Here is a 21,466-nt window from a genome sequence, read left to right on the forward strand (position 1 = left end):
GGTGACTAGTAATGTTGGTGCTCAAGGGTCAAGCAACACTATAACAACCAGCACAGACACAGTAACTGGTAACATGCCCAGACTGTGCAAAGGCAGTGAATCACTCTTTCCTATCTCTAGCATTGTGTTATTAAAGATAAATTAGGTTTCTAATTGCTAAGTGAAATGTTGTCATGACTGAAGAACTTTTCCCTGCTTTCTTCTTTTCCAATTGCAATTGGTGTTTCCTAATAAAATAGTTCATGAGCCAAACCCCTTCCAGGCCCTCAGAAACAGCGTGCTAATGCAACACCACAAGGAACAGCCTTACAATTAGTAGGAACCCAATCAATGAAGTTGTCATATGTCTTCCACTGCACGGGAATGGAGTCAAGTCTTGTGTGCTTTTCCCATCAGTCCTGGAAAATCAGATTGCTGTTTCCAAATGTGTATCTGGAAATAAGGGTAGTCCCCCTTAACGTGGTACAGACTGACACATCGGAAAAGTTAAGATCAAATAAAATTAGAATTTAAGATCCTCACCTAACTTAATCCCAAACATTTTCTGCTGCCATTGAGCTGATCAGATCATTCCCCTTGTACTCAAGAAAAAAAGAGCAGAGGATTTCTGAAAAATAATTCATTCAGAAATATTTTTGTTTGCAAACTAGCAATTTCTTGCAATGATGTAACACTTTTTTCCCTGTTTCAGTATTGTGCACAGCATAAACCTCATACATTATCACACTAGACCAGTTATATTGTAACATACGTTGTGAAATCATTTTTCTTCTGGGTATCTTCAGCTTGATTTTGCAAAATACAAAAAGCACAGAACATGATGAAATTGAACAATAATAAAGTTACAAAAGCTATGAACTTTAACAGGAGGACCTAATACAACAAAAGAAGCTAGGGATATTTCCATTCAAAAATATTTTCAAAACGTTTTCTTTTCTAAGTCATAAAGGACAGGATACAGATAAAAATCATGTGTGAAAAGCACTTCGCTGTTACCAACAAAATACTAGACTTTTTAAACTTACATTTCTTTCTTTATGATGATTATTTTCTTTTAGCCGCTCACTCAGTTTGGACAATGAAGCAAACTTGTTCAGTTTCCTAGCATTGTTTGTTTGCGTTTTGTGTGTGTGTGTGTGTGTGTGTATAAAATCAGCTTCATTTTGGGCTTTTTCTGGCATTTTTAGATCATTAATCTCTCTCTAAGTGGTCTTGGTGTCACTAGATGGGAGAGAACACCACACCCAGGATGTGTGTGGGTTACACACACACACACAGTGTGTCAGCTGCTACATGTCCTAAGGATGTGTAGTATGTATCCCTTCTGTGGCCGTGGCCTCACCTCCTGCCCACCCTTTTTAGGGTAATTCGTGCTTCCAACTGCATTAGCCAACAGTCTTTGTGGTGTGGGGAGCATGAGGATTGCATTTATGGTTTGGGCCTATGTGGAGTGACACAAAGGGGAATGGGGAAGCTCATTGTACCCTTTCCTCTTCCCCCAAGTTCATGCACCTACGCAGGTGCAGGGACAACCTGGCCCTACGTTTGGGTGCAATTTACATGGTACTGTCCATTTACCACGTCCCTCACACTAAGAAAGGTGTTGAGTAAGAAGCACAAGCCCCTCTTGTCTGTGGAATCTGTTAATGTTGTAATGCCAGGGTGAAGGTTTTCCCATGGAGCACACAGTTGGGATGGTTCCCAAAAGCTTCACACCGCATTCTTTAAGGCTGGTTTTGGCTGTAACAGAGGGTATATTTTGGGAGAGGGGACTGGCGACCTGCCGGGTGAGGATGACCCCCTACTCCCAGCTCCATCTTTTAGCTTCTGTAATTTCAGGCTATCCTGGCTAGAAGTTTCTGCCTTCCCTTCTGAGGGCTTTGTTGCCATGTTATTCTTTGCTGCCAGCTCTCTGCCATTTGGGCCAGCTTCTTGCTTGCTCGGAGTCCCCATTCTGTCTTTCCCTTCACTGCTGTTTGCTGGGGCACTTGAAATTACCTGGGCAACCGGATCCTTTATTCCTGGTTGAACTGGCTCCTTCGTATCTTTCCATCTTCGGGCCCCAGATTTTGAATTGTATTCATACATTTTGCCAGTGACTGGATAGGGGGAAAAACACAAACAGTTAAACTATTTCTCCTTTTAGCAGACTAATGGAAGGAAGTTCCGCTCAGCTTGTCAGTTAAAAAGGAGTAAATCTTAATTAATTAGCCTCTTACTCCACTTTTTCATGTTCTCTCTCTCTATGTATGTATGTATATATATGTGTGTGTATATATATATATATATGTATATAAAATCTTCTTACTATATGTTCCATTCTATGCATCCGATGAAGTGGGCTGTAGCCTACGAAAGCTTATGCTCAAATAAATTTGTTAGTTTCTAAAGTGCCACAAGTACTCCTGTTCTTTTAAAAATCTTTTGTAGTTAATAAACTTGTTTTATTATTTTATCTAATCCAGTGTGTTTTAAATTGAAATGTCTGGGAAACTCCATTTGGGGTGACAAGATGAGTGCATATTATTCCTTTTAAAGAAATAAACTTTTATTGTCCAAGAGAGGGACGGGCAATATAGGACATACATTTCTGGGAGGAAACCTAAGACTGGGAGTGTACTGGGGCCACCCTGCAGTATAACCAAAGCTGAGACGAGTCAGAGTGTAACCCATGTGTGTCTAGCAGGCTTCAGTTACATGTAGACCCTCTGGGTGTGGCTTGCATGCTGGAAAGCTGTTTGTGAGTGGCCCAGGTGAGAGCTACTTCAGCAAGGCATTGTAAGGCACCCAAGATTGCAGGGCAGGAGTGACACAGCTGCTAATTAGTCTGGATTGCACCTGGTATGTCACAGGTGGAGATTCCATAACCTGCCTAGGTAATTTGTTCCAGTGCTTAACTACCCTGACAATTAGGAATTTTTTCCTAATGTCCAACCTAAATCTCCCTTGCTGCAATTTAAGCCCATTGCTTCTTGTTGTGTCTCAGTGGATAAGGAGAACAATTTATTATACTCCTCTTTATAGCAACCTTTTATATACTTGAAGACTATTATCATGTCCCCCCTCAGTCTTCTCTTCTCCAGACTAAACAAGTCCCGGTTTTTCAATCTTTCCTCACAGGTCATGTTCTCTAGGCCATTGAACATTTTTGTTGCCTCCTCTGGACTTTCTCCAATTGGTGCACATTTTTCCAGCCTTTCGATGCATTAAGGTATAGATCTCACAATGGCCACTCGTTTAGGCGGAAGATCAGTGCTGTAGCTTTTGACTCAATTCTTTCTCTCTTCTTGTCTGTCCTACTGTTTTCTGAGAGGCAGCCCGACCCGTCGGCTTCTCTGTGTTCTACCGTCGGTAACCCCTGGATGCGGTGGCATCAGTGCATTTCTGCTGCATGAGATGAGGGTGAGCTCTCAGCAGCTGTGCAGGAGCGAGACCCATTGACCCCTGCTGTGCTTCCCTGTGGCGACTTTGGAGGTTGTGTCAATACATCTACTCCTACTCCACAGGCCGACCCCCCTGAATGTGGGGGAGGGGTGCAACGGCCACAGGGATTTCTGCAGCCCTAGCACTATGATCGCAGTCATGGAGCAGTCCTTCCTCCCCATTCCCTCTGCTAAGTCCACGATGGGGTAACCAGATATCAAGTGTGGAAAATCGGGATGGGGTGGGGGGTAATTGGCACCTATATAAGAAAAAGCCCCAAATATCAGGACTGTCCCTGTCAAATCAGGACATCTGGTCACCCTACATAGTCCTGCTTGGCAGCAGTAGCACCAATTCAGATATTTCCACAGGGAGACACTTTGCGGGGGGGTGGGGAGGGATTCTGGTCTCCCCCCTCCCACTCTCCTAACAGAGACTCTGATCTCGTCCCCAGTCATCTGATCCCCTGGCCGGACTCCCCGAGTCTCCCTCAGGCTAAGAGCCCCTCCTCTCTCTTATCCACACAGTGCACAAGATGATGCCACCAGGAGTCGAGTTCTCAGCCACTCCCCTATGCTCTGCTTACAGGAACGCTCTTCCCCCTGCACAAGGTAGTAACACCATTTTGATCCAGCCACCCCTCCATCTGTCTAGAGGGGTGGGCAGGTCAATTTTCAGTGGTGTTGCCACCATGCAGCCAGAGTGACTCTCTGGACCCCTCCAGCAGCAGCTGTACTGATTTACTACAGAACCACTGCTTAAAAGTGGTCAGGCCATGCCCCCACCCCACCCCCGGCTCTGCTGCCTGTGGAACTTTAAACAAATGTAAAAATCTTGGGAGGGTTTTGCCCCTCCCGTGGCCCTTCCAACTGGTGCCACTGCTTGGCAGGGGGAACAGGAGTTTCCCCATAATGCATATTCTCTCTGTATAGTCACTGATATTCGAGATATTCGAGTTCGAGATATTTAGATATCTTAGCTGATTTGTAAATGTTACTAGGGTATTGGCTTGATTTTCATAACCTGTGAACATAAGAACGGCCATATTGGGTCAGACCAATGGTCCATCTAGCCCAGTATCCTGTCTTCTGACTGTGCAGGGCCAGATGCTTCAGAGGGAGTTACCAGGACAGGGCTCTTTCATTGTGTGATCCACGCCCTGTCACCCAGTACCAGCTTCCAGCACTTGCAGGCTTAGGATACCTAGCACCTGGGGTTGCATCCCTGAACATCTTAGTTAATAACCATTGATGGACCTATCCTATATGAACTTATCTAATTCATTTTTTAACCCAGTTATACTTTTGGCCTTCATAAAATCCCATGGCAATGAGTTCCACAGGTTGACTGTGTGTTGCGTCAAGAAGTTCTTCCTTATGTTTGTTTTAAATTTGCTGCCTGTTAATTTCACTGTGTGACCCTTTTCTTGTGTTTAGGTGAAGAAGTAATAACACTTATTCATGTTCTCCTCACCTTGCATGATTTTATAAATCTCTATCATATTGCCCCTTATTCGTCTCTTTTCCAAATTGAAAAGTCCCAGTCTTATTAATCTCTCCTCATATGGAAGCTGTTCCATTCCCCTAATCATTTTTATTGCCCTTCGCTGTAACTTTTCCAATTCCAATATATCTTTTTTGTGACGGGGCGACCAGAACTGAATACATTATTCAAGGTGTGGGTGGGCCATAGCTTTACATAGAAGCATTATGATATTTTCTGTCTTCTTATGTATCCCTTATTAATGGCTCCTAACATTGTTTGTTTGCTTTATTGATTACTGCCGCACATTGAGCGGATGTCTCCAGGGAACTATTCACAATGATGTCAAGATCTCTTTCTTGAGTGGTAACAGCTAATTTAGACACCATCATTTTATATGTATAGCTGGGTTTATATTTTCCAATGAGCATTACTATGCATTTATCAACATTGACTTGAAATGTTACTTCCCATTCTCCTTGGGAAATAAGTTACCTTATTTCAAGCCAAAGATTTAAATTCACTTATAATTTTTCTTTACCTGGGTCTCTGGCTTCTCCATTAAAGACAGTGTTTATCTTGGTCATTTCCTATGAAGAGACATACAATGTGAAATCAAACCTGTGAAATAATTAAAGAAGGAGGAGGAGCTGTGACTTGGACATTTTTATATGACCTGCATGTTGCATTAGGGGGAGTTTAATCAGAACTAGCAACAAAAGCCATTGTGGCTTAGGGTGTTGCCACCAAATGTTCAGAGGAGAATTAATCAGTTCTGATGTGCTCAATGACTCCAAACATGCAGTCACAAGAGGGGCATCTCCAGAGGAGAAGAGGTTTGGGAATTCCTTATGGTAGACCAAAGTTCAGATCAAGCCACACAGTTGTTTCCATTCTAATTCATAAAAACTTGTGAAACCCCCTGTTCATATTTACATCCCCCTCGCCCCATCATTTTAATGCAACCAAAGGGTGCAATTCTGCCTTTCAGGCACTGGCCCATGTTGAGGCAGAATGGACGCATGACACTTTCTGAACAGAGAGAGAGCACACCCACACACATACATACAATGTGCCAGCTGCTACGCTTCTTATGGACGTGTAGTATGGATCCCTTCTGTGGCCAGGGGCTCACCTCCTGCCCTCCCTTTTTGGGATAGCTCATGCTTCTAGCCGCATTAGCTAACAGTCTTTGTGTTATGGGGAGCATGAGGAATGCATTTATGGTTTTATGCATTTATGTTGAGTGACACAAAGGGGAATGGGGAAGCTCGTTTGTACCCTTTCCTCTTCCCCCAAGTTCATGTACCCACACAGGCGCAGGGACAACCTGGCCTTACATTTTGGGTGCAATTTATATGGTATTGTCCATTTACCATGTCCCTCACACTAAGAAAGGTGTTGAGTAAGAAGCACAAACCCCTCTTGTCTGTGGAATCTGTTAATGTTGTAATGCCAGGGTGAAGGTTTTCCCATGGAGCACACAGTTGGGATGGTTCCCAAAAGCTTCACACTGCATTCTTTAAGGCTGGTTTTGGTTGTAACTGAGGGTATATTTTGGGAGTGGGGACAGGTGACCTGATTGGTGAGGATGACCCCCTGCCCCCAGCTCCATCTTTTGGCTTCTGTAATTTCAGGCTATCCTGGCTTGAAGTTTCTGCCTTCCCTTCTGAGGGCTTTGTTGTCATGTTGTTCTCTGCTGCTAGCTCCCTGCCATTTGGTCCAGCTTCTTGCTTTCTTGGAGTCCCCATTCTGTCTTTCCCTTCACTGCTATTTGCTGGGGCAGTTGAAATTACCTGTGCAACTGGATCCTTTATTCCTGGTTGAACTGGCTCCTTCGTATCTTTCCATCTTCGGGCCCCAGATTTTGAATTGTATTCATACATTTTGCCAGTGACTGGATAGGGGGAAAAACACAAACAGTTAAACTATTTCTCCTTTTAGCAGACTAATGGAAGGAAGTTCCCCTTAGCTTGTCAGTTAAAAAGGAGTAAATCTCATCAAAAGGTCTGGAAACTCTGGTCAGTTTGGCAAGCCCAACTTCTTCATCTAAGTCCTAGATTTTCTATTTTAACTATACCGGTATAGTAAAGCGGCAAAACTCCTGTACTGTGGATGCAGTTATAGAGGTGTCGAAGTGATTATCCTGGTTCACGAAGATGAGTAAGCAATACCACTATTAGGCACCTTTATAAGGATATAGCTCTGTCAATATTAGAGGCTGTAGTAGTTTATTGACCCACCCCGCTAACTGATGTAGATATCCTGGTATAACGATCTAGTGTAGACCAGCCCTAAAACACACTATTATCTAGACTAAGAAAGACTGTGTGTGATAGGTTTGCTACATCGAAGTAGCTAACTATTTGAACAAACAATTTGAAACACCACATGGCATCTATTGTAGACATCGTTCAACACCTTTAAACTCAGGTTAGTTGGTCTAAGTTCACCCCAGACTCAGAGATCTGGCATCACCAAAGATCTGGCCTATTCATTGACTTTTAATTTGCCTAGAATGCTTTCCCCCTGACAGATGCTCTATACTTCAGTGAAAGATAATGGGACGATGTGTTCTCTCTGTTTACATGCTGGGGGGAGCTCATAGTTACAGGTCCTGCAGTCACAAATCTTTGGTACTTTAGTGCACTGTGCAATAGTGCTTTGTTAGAAAGTACTTATAGCTCTCTGTAGACTTTAATAGTGACTCTTCCCTTGTACACTGGAAACAGGCATCCACTACTTCAGCTCATTTACTTTCCACAGATATGTAGAGAAATTTCCTGGTGTCCATTGTAATTACCTTATTGTCTAAATTACTCCTTACTTGTTAAGTGGACAAGGGCAACTAGCGGCATTGCCTATAATTAATTAAACATTATTTTTACCAGGTACTGTGAGACAAAACGACTTTTAAGGATTGGCGAGAGAAGTGGAGGTTCTATGCTATAGTTAGTACTGTATCAAGATTAATGGATCTTAACACATTAGTGAAATGTGGGCAATTTAAAAATAAAATTGGATCTCTCCTCACATGATTTGGCTACTTATAGATTAGGCACTTTAGAATAGAAAAGAATAGGGAATGTCTAATAGCCTTATATGTAGCTACCAGCACAAAAGGTGCTGAGGTTACAGCCTGAAAATGTGGATGTTTACATACGCTCCAGCAGGGCTTTCATGCAAGGTTTAGTTATTGCACCAGTGGAGTTTGCAGGACACCTGACCCAGCTCCTCTTGAGTCTGCTGAACTGAGCACTTATGAATCCAAGTCTGGCAGGTGGGATGTTGTGGCACTGTCCCCAAGATGTGCTCATTCATCCCAAAGAGCACCCGCTCTGGGAATAACCCTAGTGTGCGTGGCAGTTTTCATTTTCAACCGGCACGCACCTGCCAACACAGCCATCCTCCGCCAGGCTGCAGGAACGCACTCCTAGTGAGCACATATATCTCCGCTGCCCCTGCAACGTTGTACTGCAGTATAACATTTAAGTCAGGGCATAGCACAAATGTCATCCCACTGTGGTGCATTTCAGACCCTCTGAACTCTGTAGCTAGAGCCTGAGCCCAAACAGCTTTGTATTCGTCACATTTAGATGTAACGTTTGTAGACATTGTTCACAGAGCCATGTCAGTCCCAAGATATTACAAAGACAAGGTGGGTGAAGTAATATCTTTTTTATTGGACCAACTTCAGTTTGTGTGAGAGAGAAGCTTTCGAGCTACTTGGGAAGAGGAAGAGCACTGTGCAGCTTGAAAGCTCCACAGGTACCATAGCAGGGAGTGGCCCAGATGATACGTCTGAGGGAAGGGAGCAGAAGGAGACTCCACCAGTTGAAAGGCATGAGATGCACTGTCCTAAGGTTGCGGGTTCCATGACCACCACTCCCAAGAAAAGGAGGCGGGTGGTAGTGGTCGGGGACACTCTCCTCAAGGGGACTGAGTCATCTATCTGCTGCCCTGACCGGGAAAATAGAGAAGTCTGCTGCTTGCCAGGGGCTAAGATTCGCGATGTGACGGAGAGTCTGCCGAGACTCATCAAGCCCTCGGACCGCTACCCCTTCCTGCCATTCCATGTGGGCACCAATGATACTGCCAAGAATGACCTTGAGTGGATCACTGCAGACTACGTGGCTCTGGGAAGGAGGATAAAGGAGTATGAGGCGCAAGTGGTGTTCTCGTTCATCCTCCCCGTGGAAGGAAAAGGCCGGGGTAGGGATCGTTGAATCATGGAAGTCAATGAATGGCTACGCAGGTGGTGTCGGAGAGAAGGCTTTGGATTCTTCGACCATGGGATGGTGTTCCAAGAAGGAGGAGTGCTAGGCAGAGACGGGCTCCACTTAACGAAGAGAGGGAAGAGCATCTTCGCATGCAGGCTGGCTAACCTAGTGAGGAGGGCTTTAAACTAGGTTTACCGGGGGAAGGAGACCAAAGCCCTGAGGTAAGTGGGGAAGCGGGATACCAGGAGGAAGCACGAGCAGGAGCGTGTGAGAGGGGAGGGCTCCTGCCTCAACCCGCTGATCGCTCCTCGTTCTCAGTACATCTCAAGTGCCTATATACAAATGCACAAAGCCTGGGAAACAAGCAGGGAGAACTGGAGATCCTGGCAAAGTCAGGGAATTATGATGTGATTGGAATAACGGAGACTCGGTGGGATAACTCGCATGACTGGAGTACTTTCATGGATGGGTATAAACTGTTCAGGAAGGACAGGGAGGCCAGAAAAGGTGGGGGGAGTTGCACTGTATGTAAGGCAGCAGTATGACTGCTCAGAGCTCAAGTATGAAACTGCAGAAAAACCTGAGAGTCTCTGGATTAAGTTTAGAAGCCTGAGCAACAAGGGTGATGTCATGGTGGGAGTCTGCTATAGACCACCAGACCAGGGGGATGAGGTGGACGAGTCTTTTTTCCGGCAAGTCGCAGAAGCTACTAGATCGCAGGCCCTGGTTCTCATGGGTGACTTCAATCATCCTGGTATCTGCTGGGAGAGCAATACAGCGGTGCACAGACAATCCAGGAAGATTTTGGAAAGTGTAGGGGACAATTTCCTGGTGCAAGTGCTGGAGGAACCAACTAGGGGCGGAGCTCTTCTTGACCTGCTGCTCACAAACCGGGAAGAATTAGTAGGGGAAGCAAAAGTGGATGGGAACTTGGGAGGCAGTGACCATGAGATGGTAGAGTTCAGGATCCTGACACAAGGAAGAAAGGAAAGCAGCAGAATACGGACCCTGGACTTCAGAAAAGCAGACTTTGACTCTCTCAGGGAACTGATGGGCAAGATTCCCTGGGAGAATAACATGAGGGAGAAAGGAGTCCAAGAGAGCTGGCTGTATTTTAAAGAATCCTTATTGAGGTTACAGGGACAAACCATCCCGATGTATAGAAAGAATAGTAAATATGGCAGGCGACCAACTTGGCTTAACAGTGAAATCCTTGCTGATCTTAAACACAAAAAAGAGGCTTACACGAAGTGGAAGATTGGACAAATGACCAGGGATGAGTATTTAAATATTGCTCAGGCATGTAGGAATGGAATCAGGAAGGCTAAATCACACCTGGAGTTGCAGCTAGCGAGGGATATTAGGAGTAACAAGAAGGGTTTCTTCAGGTATGTTGGCAATAAGAAGAAAGCCAAGGAAAGTGTGGGCCCCTTAATGAATGAGGGAGGCAACCTAGTGACAGAGGATGTGGAAAAAGCTAATGTACTCGATGCTTTTTTTGCCTCTGTCTTCATGAACAAGGTCAGCTCCCAGACTACTGCACTGGGCAGCACAGCATGGAGAGCAGGTAGCCAGCCCTCTGTGAAGGAAGAAATGGTTCGGGACTATTTAGAAAACTGGACGTGCACGAGTCCATGGGGCCGGATGCGTTGCATCCGAGAGTGCTAAAGGAATTGGCGGATGTGATTGCAGAGCTATTAGCCATTATCTTTGAAAACTCATGGCGATCCGGGGAAGTCCCGGAAGATTGGAAAAAGGCTAATGTAGTGCCCATCTTTAAAAAACGGAAGAAGGATGATCCTGGGAACTACAGGCCGGTCAGCCTCACCTCAGTCCCCGGAAAAATCATGGAGCGTGTCCTCAGGGAATCAATTCTGAAGCACTTAGACGAGAGGAAAGTGATCAGGAACAGTCAGTATGGATTCACCAAGGGAAAGTCATGCTTGACTAATCTAATTGCCTTCTATGATGAGATAACTGGTTCTGTGAATGAAGGGAAAGCAGTGGACATGTTATTCCTCGACTTTAGCAAAGCTTTTGACACTGTCTCCCACAGTATTCTTGTCAGCAAGTTAAAGAAGTATGGGCTGGATGGATGCACTACAAGGTGGGTAGAAAGTTGACAAGATTGTCGGGCTCAACGGGTAGTGATCAATGGCTCCATGTCTAGTTGGCAGCCGGTATCTAGCGGAGTGCCCCAAGGGTCGGTCCTGGGGCCGGTTTTGTTCAATATCTTCATTAATGATCTGGAGGATGGTGTGGATTGCACCCTCAGCAAGTTTGCGGATGACACTAAACTGGGAGGAGTGGTAGATATGCTGGAGGGTAGGGATAGGATAGAGAGGGACCTAGACAAATTGGAGGATTGGGCCAAAAGAAATCTGATGAGGTTCAACAAGGACAAGTGCAGAGTCCTGCACTTAGGACGGAAGAATCCAATGCACCGCTACAGACTAGGGATCGAATGGCTAGGCAGCAGTTCTGCAGAGAGGGACCTAGGGGTGACAGTGGACGAGAAGCTGGATATGAGTCAACAGTGTGCCCTTGTTGCCAAGAAGGCCAATGGCATTTTGGGGTGTATAAGTAGGGGCATTGCCAGCAGATCGAGGGATGTGATCGTTCCCCTCTATTCAACATTAGTGAGGCCTTATCTGGAGTAGTGTGTCCAGTTTTGGGCCCCACACTACAAGAAGGATGTGGAGAAATTGGAGAGAGTCCAGTGAAGGGCTACAAAAATGATTAGGGGACTGGAACACATGAGTTATGAGGAGAGGCTGAGGGAACTGGGATTGTTTAGTCTACGGAAGAGAAGAATGAGGGGGGATTTGATAGCTGCTTTTAACTACCTGAAAGGTGGATCCAAAGAGGATGGATCTAGACTATTCTCAGTGATAGCAGATGACAGGACAAGGAGTAATGGTCTCAAGTTGCAGTGGGGGAGGTTTAGGTTGGAAAAACTTTTTCACTAGGAGGGTGGTGAAACACTGCAATGCGTTACCTAGGGAGGTGGTGGAATCCCCTTCCTTAGAAGTTTTTAAGGTCAGGCTTGACAAAGCCCTGGCTGGGATGATTTAGTTGGGATTGGTCCTGCTCTGAGCAGCGGGTTGAACTAGATGGCCTCTAGAGGTCCCTTCCAACTCTGTTATTCTATGATTGTATGAAAGCTTGTATCTCTCACCAACAGAAGTTGGTCCAATAAAAGCTATTACCTCACCCACCTTGTTGCTTTAGAGCTAAGGTAGTCTGGAAAGCCTAAGGAAAGGACATGTCATATATTTGTACACAATAAGTTGTGGGGCTGCTACAAGGTAACCAATCCAGTTTATTTCTAGCCAAACATTTAAATTCACTTTTAATTTTTCCTTACCTGGATCTGTGGCTTCTCCATCAAAGACGGTGTTTATCCTGGTCATTTCCTATGAAGAGACACACAATGTGAAATCAAACCTGTGAAATAATTAAAGAAGGAGGAGTAGCAGTGACTTGGACATTTTTACCTACATGGATTGAAGCAGATTTATATGACCCGCATGTTGCATTAGGGTGAGTTTAATCAGAACTGACAACAAAAGTCATTGTGACTTAGGGTGTTGCTACCAAATGTTTAAAGGAGAATTAATAGGGTCTGACCTTCTAAATGACTCCAAATGTCATGTTAGAAGTACGCAAGTCTCTCTTACCTGGAATTAATCACATCATTTTGCTGCATCATATCAGAACTAAAAAATTTAGAACTTGAGTCTCCCCTCAGTTACACTGCTTCTGGTCAGGAGTAACGCTGTTGAAGTCAATGAAGTTACACCGTGTAAAATTGGTTTGAATGGAGAAATAGGCCTTTTGTTGTTCTCCTTCTGCTTGGCCTTCGGATAATAATCTCCTTTCTGACCCCCGTGACTCCACCTCTCTTGTGTCTGATATAGGAGGATGGAAAATGTAGTCTGGCTGGGGAGCCCAGTCCATGGAGGTGACTGTGGGGGATGATGCACCTGAACTACAACTCCCAAGAGGCACCACAGTGGGATTTCTGAATAGAACATTTTCAGGTTTTGGCCAAAAACATTTTGATATTTGGGTGTTTTTGTTTGTTATAATGAAAAGTCAAAATATATCACGGAAACAAAATTTTTCATGAACCATGTTTGCTTTAGTTGAAAAACCAATTCCCTTCTAAAGCAACTTCGATGGAAAATTTTCGACCAGCCCAAATGACAGCATTGTGTAGCCTGAATAGCTCAAGATTCCTTCTTTTCAGTGCCTGCTTTCTCAGTGTTTAATATCACATATTGGGCCAGATTTAACAGGTCATATTGGTTTGTTTTTCCAAAGTCACTAAATAAAAACCCTGACCTGGTTCACCCCATTTCCATCTCCTCATCCAATCCCTCCATAAATCAAAATGCCCTTCACCGTAATCCTTTCCTCAGGTAGGAAGGTAACAAGCTAGACGGTTGAAAATCCTTACCCTAAAGGCCCACAAACAAATTATGGACCTAACAAACCCTGCTAAGTGTCACCATTCAGTCACTCTGCTTCCCACTGAATCCCGTTACTCACTGTATTTTGTGTGTCTGTCTTGGTTGTAACTCCGTTCAGGCAGGGATCTGGGTGAAATCCTGGCCCCACTAAACTCAATGGGAGTTTTGCCATTGACTTTAATCAAGCCTGGATTTCACCCCTCCTCTATAAAACACTGTTGGTGGATAAGGAGCTTCATGCTTAGCAGATTGGGCTCCAGACTGGGAGTCGGGACTTGCACCCATTCCCATCTCTACTATTGACCTACTGTGTGATCCTGGGCAAATCACTTCTCTCTGTTTCCCTTCCTACTCTTTACCTGTCTTCTCTCTTTAGGTTGTAAACTCTTTAGGGAAGGGATTGTCACTTATATATGTACAGCATCTAGCACAACAGAGCGCCAGTCTGAGCTGGAATCTGAGTGTTACTGTTATATTAATAATAATCCTACAGTCCTTGTTTAGACCAGACTCTCATTGGCTGATAAGATCTGTGGGACCAGAATCTAATATGGCATCATTGATCCACTTGCTAAAATTCCCATTAGTATTTCTAGTGATGGCTTCCAATTCTCAGTCTGTATATATGAAAAAACCACTAGGATATGTCTACAATTAAAAAATAGCACTATTCAATATTTTTGAAATAGTGGGTTTGTAGAAAACATGTATAGTGGCAGAAACAAACTATGCCAAGAATTCTACCTTGCAATCTCCCTCATTGGCATCATACAAAAATTCCACAGGTTCTGTGACCATACTTTAGGACTGGTGTGGGCCAAACACTTACTTTAGTTTGTGACTTACAGTACTTACCCAAACCTCTTCTTTCTTAACTTTCTTCTTTTCTACAGGAAATGAAATGTACATTGTAAGAAATCAGAATTTTTTTGACTGTGATAAACAGACATTAAAGCCAAGATTTTCAAAAGTGATGAGTGAGTTTGAGACACCTTTTAAAAGAAGAGCCTGACTTTCACAGGACAGATGATCAGAACTTTCTGAGAATCAGAGCCCTTTGAGGTATTTCAGGTTGGGCACCCAAAATTGCTAATCACACTTGACAATCTTGCCCTAGAAGTAGAGGTGAATATTTTGCCACAAATAATTTTCCTCAATGAATTTTACTTTCCATTGATTGTTTGAACAGATTTAGAAATTGACATGTATTCTTTATTCAAAATTATTCACACCTTTGAAGAGTGAATAATTTGCTTTGGGGATGAAATTCCCCTCTGTGCAGACAGACAGCACTAGGGCTATGCACAACTGACCTCCCAATCAAGCCATATTCTGAGGATACAGCTGCTGCAAAGTCCTTGCACTGGCCCTCTACAGGAGAGTAAATTTTACCTGTGGGGAATATTTGAACTAAAATGTAGCTTTCATGAGTATTTGCACTTGTAAAGCTTATGCACTTGCAAGTTCATGGAAGCCAAAACAAGAAAGTGTTGCAAACCCAATCAAGCAACATTCTGATTTGTAAAATGGATTGGATATTTGCAATCTCTTTCCCGCACCCAACCCCCATTTTCACTCATTCTGAGTTAGAAGAGAGTATAGGCGCCAACTTTCTAATATGCCGGGGGGGTGCTCCCCTGGCTCCACCCCTTCCCCCACAGCCACAACCCCACCCTGCCTCTTCTTGACCCATTCCGACCCCTCCGCCGAGCATGCCCCGCCAATCAGCGCCTTCTCTCCCCCCACCCCAGTGCCTCCTGCATGCTGCAGAACAGCTGATCCATGGTGGGCAGGAAGGAGGGGGAGGTGCTTATTGGCGGGGCTGCCAGCAGGCAAGAGGTGCTGGGAGAAGGGGGAGGCACTGATAGGGGATTCAGCACCCACTTTTTTTTTTCTGTGGGTGCTCCAGCCCTGGAGCACACACAGAGTCAGCGCCAACAGTAGGGAGACTGGGCTTCTCTACAGCACAGATCCATGGATGCTGCCCAGTTTCAAGGGTGCATGCTGCCTCTATATTTCTGCATTTCCATTTTTGTTCCCTCCTTTGAGGCTTTTTTTTAATCTCCCTTCAAACAACACCTCCCGCCACCAACAGGCTCTGGTGGTTGGCATGTGATGGCCTAAAATGTATAATTACTACAGATGGGTCTGAGCCTGAAAAATTACTTCAAACCATCTTCCTTTTCCGCCCTACCAACTCAACTTTTGGGGCTCAACTTGAGGCAACTTGAAGGGACCCAATTTTTCAGAAAGTACCAGGCATCCAGCCTCTGAAAAACCAGGCACCTCTAAGTGTCTCAAACCAGGCACCCAAAATCACTTGTTATAGGTAAAAAGAAAAGGAGGACTTGTGGCACCTTAGAGACTAACCAATTTATTTGAGCATAAGCTTTCGTGAGCTACAGCTCACTGCATCGGATGTTCCCCGATGAAGTGAGCTGTAGCTCACGAAAGCTTATGCTCAATTAAATTGGTTAGTCTCTAAGGTGCCACAAGTCCTCCTTTTCTTTTTGCAGATGCAGACTAACACGGCTGCTACTCTGAAACTTGTTATAGGTGAGAATCATGGCTTCCAAATTGGGATGGCCTGGTTGTGTGTGCGGTGTCCAAAAGCTGGTTGTTGCTGAGTCAGCTCAAACTGTATTTAGGAGATTGAACTAATGTAGAGTGCTGGTAAGGCTAGTTGGAAAATAATTAATAAATTCCTGCCCCACCATGCCAGAGCACTAGACATTTTCATAGATTTTTAAGACCAGAAGGGACCATTAGACCATCTATTGTGACTTGTATTGGCACAGGCCATATAATTTTACCCAGTTATCCCTGTATTGAGCTCAATACATAGGTCAGTACATGGATTATTTATCTGAAAATGGAATTACAAATTTCTCTGACTAAGGCTACGTCTCCCCTACAACCTCGGGGTGTGATTCCCAGCTTGCATACACCTACTAGTGCTAGCTCTCATCTGAACTAGCATGCTAAAAATAGTTGCATAGCCATGGCAGCATGGGCAACAGCAGTAGCAACGCAAGCTACCAGAGGTACAAAGTACAAACCCAGCTGATCCCCGGGAATACGCTCCCAGCACAGCAAGCCCATGCCACTGCTGCCACTCTCCATGTTACTACCGCTACCGTGCTACTTTCAGCACGCTAACTCAGATGAGAGCTAGCGTATGTGTACAGGAGCTGGGAATTACACCCCTAGCTGCTAGAGGAGATGCAGCTTAGTAAGTGGTGCGCTTGTTCTTAAGAAGTAATGAAAGCATTAAAAAAAGATACATACCTGGTGTGGTTTTCCTATAATAAAAATATAAAGTCATCAATATAGTAAAATATGCAATACCTATGCCTACAAAAATATCATGTTCCAGTTCTAGCCCTAAGAAATCCTGTTCTTTTTTGATTTGGCAAACAGGATATTTTCTTGTGTTTGACCTTTTTCGGTTTGTTTAGTTTGGGCATGTTTGTTCTGCTGCGCCTCAGCACTATTAACTCCTGCTATTGAGCTACCAGAAGCAGTAAAACAGCCCTGAATATTGTTTTTGCGACTCCCAAAAGAATGGCTGTATATATATTTTTTTAATCTTATCAGTAAGAGCATGGTGGAGTTATACAACCCCCCAAAATTATACTTTAAAAAAACTACACTCCCCATCCAATACTAGGGCTGAGCTAATATCTTTTAAAATATTTGAAAGGTTTAAAATGTGACTTGAAAATATCAAGATTGCTTTTTAACAGGAGATCATGAGTCTCGATGAATCATTGTCACCAATTAATAAATAATAACAATAGCCATATTATATGCCACTGTATCCATTTGTCATTTCTACCACACATTGCTAAACTCCTTGCATACACCTCTAGAATAGTAACAATATCTTGCAGTTCATAGGTTATCTCTAAGGCTGCGGGTCAGTCATGGGAGTCATGTATTGCGTGACTTTCCATGGCCTTCGTGACTTTTGCAGCAGCCGATGCAGCTGTCTGAGGAGCTACTGAGGCAGCCCCTGGGCCAGCAGCAGCAGTAGTGTGGGAGGGGGCCTCAGGGCTGGGGCAGGAGATTGGGATGTGGGGAGGTGCTTACCTGGTGGGGAACAGGTGGTGCTTACCTGGAAACAGCCGGGATGACCCTGCAACTCCTGACTAAGGCGGAAGGGCCAGGGGGCTCTGTGCGCTGTCCCTGCTTGCAGGCACCACCCCCGCAGTTCCCATTGGTTGCGGTTCCCGGCCAATGGGAGCTACAGATCCAAAGCTCGGCAGGGGTAGTGCGCGGTGACCCCCTGGCCTCTAGGAGCTGCAGGGACACGGGGAGCCAGGTAGGGACTCTATCAGCCCTGCCAACTGCCAAACCCCCCTTCCTTCTCCCCCCCCAGCACCAGCGCGGGTCCCGGGCTGCGTGCCAGCACCCGCCCCCCACCCCTCCCCCAGCACCAGCACAGGTCAAGGGCCAGCACCCCCAGACTACCCACCCCCACCCCAAGCACCCACAGGCCCCAGGCCAAGTTTTAGTTTTGGGTAATAGTACAAGTCACAGACAGGTCACGGGCCGTGAATTTTTGTTTACTGCCCATGACCTGTCCGTGACTTTTACTAAAAGTACCCATGACTAAAACATAGCCTAAGTTATCTCTCATTCTGAAAGATTTGAGCACAATTGGGCCATGATCCTGATTGGGACTTCTGGTGGTAACAATAAACATTTAGTAATTACGATTATTATTATTTCTGCTAGTGATGTTCAGCTAAAGCATTTGCTAAAGTATCAGTAAATCCACCAAGGGTTTCTATGTCATTTTGATTTGACTATCTCTTTAAAGAATCAACATCTTATTCCAACAACTAGTAAAGTTTATTACAGCAAATGACACATTGCTCTAAAATATTCAAAGTATAAATTCCATTAACTCTCAGAGTTTCAAGTTGTCTTTATAAGTAGTGGGTATTTCTCAATAGTAATAACAAACTCACTATTTCTCAAGGAAACTAGTGTTTATGTTCTTTTTTTGGTTACTTACAGTGCTCTTTTATTTGTTTTGGGTTTTGGTGGACAGTAGGTACGGATATATTTTGCCAGCAGGAAGGATAGGTATCCAAGCAGTCCAAGCAGTAGCATGCTGCCAACAGAAATGAGGAACGGCACATACCAAGCTGATTCAGAATAAATATTTTCTGTTCTGATCAGAAGTGTAATGGCAGGCTTTGAAAAAAAAATAAAACAGAAAAGGTTCTTAAATGCTGCAAACTGAATTTTGTTGACAACTAGTGTAGAAAGTATGTTTCTGATTGTGCTCCTGTATTTTATAGTAAAACATGCATACGTGTGTTTAAAAACTTTGGATTGCCTTAGGGTATGTCTACACTGCACTCAGGAGGTGTGACTGCAGCATGTGTAGGCATATCCTAGCTAACCTTGAAGCTAGCTTGAGTAACAATATCAGTGTGGCTGCAGCAGCAGGGATGGTGGCACAGCCCCTAGCCATTTAAATATGTACCCAGAGTCCTGGGCGGGGTGGTACTCAAGAAGGTAGCCTATCTTAGACTGCTGCCTCCTCCACTGAGATTGTTACTTGAGCTAGGTTTGATCTAGCTAGCTCAGGTATGTTTACCCATGCTGCAATCCCATCTCCCGACTGCAGTGAAGATATACCCTTAGACAACGAGAACTTTCTACCTCACTATCTTAGTATATGGAAGTACAGGAAATGCTGCCCAGTGTTGAGGTAATAGTTTCTAGTTATCTAAGGCAAAACTGGAAAGTTTTAAAGCACTACCATTGTATGCAGTTCAATGCCAATGTAGTAGGAATACTGTTACAATACATTACATAAAAATAGGTGAAACCCCAAATTCTCATGTGACCTTCCTTGGCTCTAGAAAAAAGCCTAAACACAAAGTTGTGAGCTATATCGGAGGTCCCCCCAAATGAGAGGTATTCAGAAACAGAGTTTTGATTTGGCCCATTATTAAGGAGTTAACAGATCCATTGTTAAGGTTGTATTTTGAAACGGGCATAACATGGAGCATAAATTATTGTTTTTTCTCTACTGCGGAATCCTTTCTGTGTGAAATTTTACACTATTCATTTTCATTGCCTTTGAGTTTCCTATATAGTTTTCATTAAATTTTTGATTGCTCTCTGCACTAAATTCATCAGGGTTTCTGGCTATTCCTTATTGCTAGGAGGCTAGTAGCATGAGGGAAGCAGAATTGGGGTTATGATAGGTGATCTGTGGTGCGTGGTAGTTTGTGGTAATAGTAAAGTGTGTGGCTGTGGGAGAAGGGGTAGAGAGTAAGTACCGGTAAGCAGTTTAACATCTGATTTCTATAGTTTGGTGGGTGTGGAAATCTTAACTCATTCACTACAGGGTATTTTTGTATATTACTAGAGATAGGAGTCCGTTAGGAAGTTTGGATCCAGGCATTTTCAAAGCAAAGCTCTTGTGATTTCAAACATTCCATGTGTGAGATTCTGGGTTTCTGATCCAGGCCTGTGTCTACTTGGCTCATCTGTGGGTTTACTAAGGGCACAGCATGTAAGATTCCACTCCCTCGTCCACCCTCTGCAACCTCCCCACATCTTGGTTCAGGTGTGCTGGGGAGAGTAGGGACTGATGCCAGCAAGCAGGGGGGCAGAGAGGGGTGAAGAATGGGGGAGACCCGTGGCTGCACACCCCTCTTTTTTAAAACACCAGCCAGTAGAGCTGACATGGCGCAGGATGACAGAAGCAAACTGCATCTGGTAAAGTGCTGGCACAAATTGCCTTCCTCTGGGGGAAGTGATGGAGACAGGGAAAGAATTGTGACTCTGAACCACAGTTCTTCCTGAAGTGGCTCAGCTATGGACCATCCCATATATACAAAGGTGGATTAAGGTTTCCCTGGGCCAGAGTAAGTGAGGGGGCCCCTAGGCATCCCTTCTGTCTGCAGCCCCACCCGCAGCCCCACCCTTTTTTGCCCCTTCCCTGGGACCACACCCCTGTTCCACCCAGGGTCCCCCCCATTCCGCCAGTCCCACAACCCGTTTGCTCTTTTCTGCCCCGCCCCCACGGTGGCCCCAAGATGGGAGAAGCTCTGTCCCTGTGACACAGCCCCAGGCTGCAGCAGGGAGTGAGAGCTCCCAGGAGCGCAGTAGGGGTCTGGGTGCTGGGGCTTCCCCTATCACCTCCCATGCTTCTGGGGGGGGGAACAGGGTCGGGGTGCTGGGGCTTCTCTCGCCTGGTGTTTCTGCCGGAGAGCGGGGTCAGGCACAGGTGCTCCCCCTGCCGTCCTGTGACTTCTTCCAGAGATGGGGTCAGGGTACTGAGGGGGCTTCCCCTGTCCCTGGCTTCTGCTGGGATGGGGGTGGGGCACTGCAGGGTTTTCCCCCATCCCGCGGCTTCTGCCAGGGACAGGGTCAAGGTGTGGGGGGGTGCTGTGGGGTTTCCCCTGTCCCGCAGCTTCTACCAGGGACGCAGTCTGAGGACCTGGGGGTGGGCTTCCCCTATCCTGTAGCTTCTGTCAGGGATGGGGTTGGGGATGCTGGGCGGGGCTTCCCCCGCCCCACCCGCCAGGTGGCTGAAGCCAGGGCCCCCCAGTTGGCCTGGGCCCCGGGGGCCCAGTGGCTAAACTCCCACTGCATATGTAGGGCATTGACCAAAGGCTCCATCCCACACTTAGCGTTTCTTTGCAGCTTTGTGTGTTTGAAACAGAAGAAACATTGGATGAGGGTGAGTGGGATATGCGAGAGGTGTAGACAGTCACTGGGTGTAATATTTGGGTGATCCAAGTGATGGAGAAATATCCCTTCTGGCTGTTTGAAAGCTAGTTTTGTGCTACCTTTTTTCGATCTTCACACACAAAGATTAATCTGTGTATTAAT

General features: G+C 45.1%; 1 protein-coding gene across 1 annotated transcript in view; it reads right to left on the bottom strand.

Annotated features, from left to right (window-relative positions):
* Positions 1 to 1,150: 1,150 nt before the first annotated feature.
* The window catches only part of CDHR3 (cadherin related family member 3), a 62,212-nt gene continuing 41,896 nt past the window's right edge, over positions 1,151 to 21,466 (bottom strand). Inside the window, exons 15-21 of the mRNA XM_073331857.2 lie at positions 18,624 to 18,805; positions 16,889 to 16,902; positions 14,447 to 14,487; positions 12,493 to 12,541; positions 6,702 to 6,802; positions 5,447 to 5,495; positions 1,151 to 2,099 (exon numbers count right to left, since the gene is read on the bottom strand). Of these exons, the coding sequence (XP_073187958.1) occupies positions 1,711 to 2,099; positions 5,447 to 5,495; positions 6,702 to 6,802; positions 12,493 to 12,541; positions 14,447 to 14,487; positions 16,889 to 16,902; positions 18,624 to 18,805 (825 nt within the window). The 3' untranslated portion in view covers positions 1,151 to 1,710. The remainder of the gene's footprint in view (positions 2,100 to 5,446; positions 5,496 to 6,701; positions 6,803 to 12,492; positions 12,542 to 14,446; positions 14,488 to 16,888; positions 16,903 to 18,623; positions 18,806 to 21,466) is intronic.

The sequence above is a fragment of the Lepidochelys kempii genome, chromosome 1 (assembly GCF_965140285.1).
Source record: "Lepidochelys kempii isolate rLepKem1 chromosome 1, rLepKem1.hap1, whole genome shotgun sequence".
NCBI classification, from domain to species: Eukaryota; Metazoa; Chordata; order Testudines; family Cheloniidae; genus Lepidochelys; species Lepidochelys kempii.